Raw genomic sequence first — 5108 nt, forward strand, 5'->3', positions numbered from 1 at the left:
ACAATTTAAAAATTTAAAAATTATTATTGATAATTAATAAATAATCTTATATTAAATGTATTATATGCTATGTATATTCTGAAATATTCGATTTCATTTTAATAATTTAAGCATTTAAAGACTATGAAGTTAAAGGTACTTACGGAAAAGTTTAATTTTTTAAAAAGAAATAACTTTGTTTTATAATTTACGTTACTGTCTTACAGTATATTCTTATTCACTTTATGAGTTTAATTATGCATACACTTTCTCGAAGTTGATTGCATTACAATATTTTTCATGTTCAATTTATTTTATGAATGTAATTTATTATATTTCTTAAATATTTAGTCGTGCTTATAAAAACATTTGTTTTATTGATAAATATGATTTATTGAATATGTAAAATATTAGGAACAATAGTTATAATATGTATTTTCAATTTCTTATTATTATCGTGTTATCGAACTCTTATCTAATTAATAATACTTTTAAGAGCTTACTTCTAAATAAAAAATTATTTACATAATTTTAAATCAATATATTATACATACAATATTTTATTTTTAAAAATCGATAATTTTTATTTTATTATTAACGAATTAGAAATACTTCAAAAATTTTAATAGAATACTGAGAATAAGTATACATATGATAAAAATATCATATGTATTTACATTAAAAAATTAAATAAATGAATCGTCTTCAATCGTTACTTATATTTATTGAAATGCATACAATACATACATTGAAATTATTTGATTAACTACTCATAAATGAATAAAATCGAAGCAGTCGTATAAATTGCCACCTAAATTGCAACTATCTTTCCCTTCTATAACAAATATTATTATTGTTAACTTCATTGTTAAAAAAGATTTTACATTTAATGATACTTACTGATATTTTTACACTTGTCGACAACACCTTGGGCTTTAACTTGATCAATTTTTTGTTCTATTAACCTCTGTTTCAGCATGTTTTCGTCTAATTTTTCATCTTCGGTCATCTGCAACATAACTTACATATTATATATATGGATTTTTGATAGCTTACTATTACGATTTAACAGAAATTAGTCTACCTTTTGAATTTAATTAGATTATACAGTATTACTATTAAATATTAATTTATTATTTTTTAATTTTTATGGTATTTATTAAAATTATTAAAATGAATGTTGTGCATATATATAAATAATAAATTAATAATTTTAATATACTACTAATTGAATTAATAAAATAATCAAACAATTTATGATTAAAAAAATATTATTAAAACATAAAATTTAGAATAGAAGATTTAAATATATTTTAATTATAATTATTTAATATGTATTTTAATAACGACAGTTTTAAAAGTTGATTTTTAAAAATATTTAAAACATTTGTATTTGGCTAATAAAAAAATTTTAATACTTTCATAACTAGTTTATAAAATAATAAATAATAAAAACTTTCAAAATTTCAGATAACACTTATAATATTTATTATATTTATATAATTATTCAATGCAAATGAAAAATAAATGTTTATTATTTAAAATTTTTATTTACACTTACAATTAATAATGAACTATAAAAAAATTATTCTGAATATACAATGTAATATTGCTAGAAAATTATTTATCAATGTCATCATTTAGATAGATTACGGAAACAAATAACTAAAATCTAAAATTTCTTAAATATAATTTTACTTATAGTTTTTTATATTTCAAATAAATTTACAAAAGTATATTTATTTATATTATATTTAAAAATATAGAATAAAATATATGATTAAAAATAGCATGTTATTATAATTATTAATACAAATTAAAATACTTTATTTTGTTTTGATTCTTTTTTTTTATATATTATTTAATATGCGAATTTTTTTATTTACAAAAATGTATATTAATCTACACTTATATATATATATATATATATATATATATATATATATATATATTACTACTAAGTAACATAAAAATTTATAAATAGAAGTAATAAATTATCATATTGAAATTGTTCATAATAACTATATTTTAATATTCTGCTGTTATGAACAGTGAGTGAAACAGCTATATCTATCTTGCTCATTACTTTAGTAAGTATTTATCCAATAAATGAAATACTCAATGCTTAAACATGTAACGGACGCACACTTATAACTTGACTTTATAGATAATGTACTTTATGGCTCTATATTTTATTTTTTAGGTTTTCGAAAACATATTAACTATTTTAATTTTAAATTTTTTCATTTAAAAGTTTTTACATATTGCTGTAATAATTATATTTTACATAATTAAAAATATTTCAATCTATATTATATGATTGTGCATAGATAATGCATCAGACCACAATAAAACTTATGGAAGCGCTTCAAATTTATGTTTACAAAATATAGAAAAGTTTTACGGAATTATATGCATTAATATAATATTTAAGCACATTGCAAGGTTAATTAATTTCATAATTTATGTAATATCTATGAATTTATAAAAAAGAAAAACATTTACATTATTAATGTGAATTTCAAATCAACATTTAGTATTTATTAATAAATTTAATAAATATATTTTTATGTTCTATACGAATAAATTGTAAGAAAATATGCATTCGGATACGTATAAGGTTTATATATTTTTAGAACTTACTTCGTGTATATTAAACATTTTTGATACTTATTGATTAAAATATTCTTTTAATTAAAGATAAAGTTTTACTTACAATATCCATTTCTATTAACATACACGTAATAAAGCAGTCGATTGAAGAACTTCGTTTGGCTTCTGTAGTTTGGACAATTTTTTTAGCGAGAGCTAAAAGAATTATGAATTTCTTTAAAATTTTCACTAAATGCAATATAAAAATAATTTATATTTAATAGATAAAAACATTATTTAATAATTTTAATAATTTAATAATGAGAATTTAATAATATCATAGTTATATAGATTTCAGCAGTATTAATAAAAACGAAATATTAATTTTATAATTATAGACAGGCTCAAAATAATATTATTTATTATGTAATAATGCTCAACGTATTACTCATAATAAATTATCTGCTAATAATACTTGATATACTACTTTATTTATCTACTTTTACATCTTTTTAATAAAATTATTTTAATAAAATTCATGTTTTGTACCTAAATCAATTTTTGCTTCTTTGGCACAATCAGCATAACGTTCTAACATTTTATCTTCGTCCACTTTCTGTATGCGGGCCTAAAAAGTATTAAGTGACATCATGTAAGATAATATATATTTTTTTCAATATAACTTTTTATATATTTATTACATAAATAATATATCTATTATTTCAAGTATTTGAAATAATTTTAAGCTTGCATTTTTATGTTTAAATTAAATACAAAAATAATTACTCAATTATAGACTAAATAATTATTAAAAACTTTCTTTATTAATAATCGTTAATAAATAAAATAATATTATTTGAATACTTATCATTTACTATTTAATAAATGTAAGAATTTTCTACAAAATCCTAAATTTTCTTCTTTTTATATATCATTTTTTTTAATTATACTTAAAAACGTATTATCGAATTATAATTGTAATTTATTACCAAATCAAGAGTAATAAATAAATCTATATATGACCCTTAGACTATTTCACGTTTCAAAGGTAGAGAAGAATTCAGAATGTTATCAAAACGTTTTAAGAAATAAGAGCACTAAAAACATTAATTTTTTATTTTCACCCAATGACAATGACTATTTTTAAAAATTTCTGAAAAAATTTTAAATGGAAATAAAATGAGACTTAATTTCAATGTAATTAATTTTGAGGACAATATGCATATTAGTTTAGCTTGTAATTATAACGACAAAATGAATAAAAAAATTAAATACATTCAATAAATATTTTTAAATTTATTAAATGCTATTATTTTTAAAATGGGAACTATAGTAATTTAATAATAATATATTCATATTAGCAAATTGTTTTTTATTAAAGCTCACCGAATTAGTGCCAATAATACAAATCGTGAAAATCACAACGAAGTTTTTCATATCGAATGGAATGAGTATTTATATTAGGGAATATGTAAATTGTCAATTTATCAACAAACTTGAAATAAAAAACTTAAAAATATTTATTTGATTTAAGAGCAATAATTTTAAATAAAAAGGAATAATGTGAACTATCTTTTGAGTGTAACTATTCCGATATTATTTAATTTAATGCAATATATTCTAAATCCAAAATGAACAGTATAACTAGATTTTTATTCTCTTATATTTATACATAAAAAGGACTATTTTTCCCTCAACAAGACTTTATATTCAAAATTAATTTAGTGCTTTTTTATTATTAAAACTTTCAAAACAAATACATAAAAGTTTGGTATTTTAACGTCAAGTAATTTATTTATATAATACGTATCATTTATATTACAGTGCCTCGTAAGTGGTAATTTGTATGTAAGTTTAATAGAACATATGTTTTTGTATATAATAACTTCGACGATTGTTGCTGTAATTCAACTAATTATATATCACAAATAATATATTTCATTCAAGTAAATTGTACTGAAATTATATGTTGGAAAAGTTTAAATCACTCATAAAATTTAATTTTCTTCGTAAACATAGAAAAAATTGAATTTTAATTTATTTATATATTTATATTATTATAAAAAATTCTCATACAAATAGAAAATAGGTAGCTAATAAAAATTAAATTATTATATATTATATTTAGAATATTATATATACTTTACAAAAAATAGTTTAATATTTTTAAGTATTTTTTTACGCAATATAATATAGAAATTTTGCCTACATGCAATGAATACAAACTGAATCGTGTTCTGATATAATGAATATAATGATAAAAGCTGTATATGACAATGTTATAAAGCATTATGATATGTATTCGACTGACCGAAATACAAATTACTGCTTATAAAAAAGAGGCGTTGTTCATGGGCATCACTTAAGTAAGTATCGATTGTTTTAAGTAAAATACATAATGTAGTACATGATTATACGACACCGTAAGTAGTTACAGTTTATTTGAAGATAAGTTTTAAATACAAAAATTTCAATTAATATTTATACTTCAGTTTATAATATTTTTATCAGCTTATAATTTTTTTTTCACTTCAAAA

The 5108-nt window shown here is 18.6% G+C and overlaps 1 protein-coding gene across 1 annotated transcript; it reads right to left on the minus strand.

The window, feature by feature from the left end:
• Positions 1-749: 749 nt before the first annotated feature.
• Positions 750-4095, minus strand: LOC105366208 (general odorant-binding protein 56a-like). Its single transcript, XM_011504568.1, has 5 exons — positions 3958-4095; positions 3121-3199; positions 2696-2787; positions 880-988; positions 750-814 (listed from the first exon to the last, which is right to left on the minus strand). The coding sequence occupies exons 1-5, from the start codon at positions 4006-4008 to the stop codon at positions 750-752; spliced, it is 396 nt and encodes a 131-aa protein (XP_011502870.1). The 5' UTR covers positions 4009-4095.
• Between the last annotated feature and the right edge of the window lie 1013 nt (positions 4096-5108).

This window comes from Ceratosolen solmsi, unplaced genomic scaffold, assembly GCF_000503995.2.
Source record: "Ceratosolen solmsi marchali unplaced genomic scaffold, CerSol_1.0 scaffold10, whole genome shotgun sequence".
NCBI lineage: Eukaryota > Metazoa > Arthropoda > Insecta > Hymenoptera > Agaonidae > Ceratosolen > Ceratosolen solmsi.

Excerpts from the sequence above, each read along its gene's own strand:
- LOC105366208 (XM_011504568.1), bottom strand. The coding sequence starts at position 4,008 with ATGAAAAACTTCGTTGTGATTTTCACGATTTGTATTATTGGCACTAAT. Across the intron at positions 2,788-3,120 it reads AGAAGCAAAAATTGATTTAG|CTCTCGCTAAAAAAATTGTC; the intron begins GTACAAAACATG and ends TAATTCTTTTAG. Across the intron at positions 815-879 it reads CGACAAGTGTAAAAATATCA|AAGGGAAAGATAGTTGCAAT; the intron begins GTAAGTATCATT and ends TATTTGTTATAG.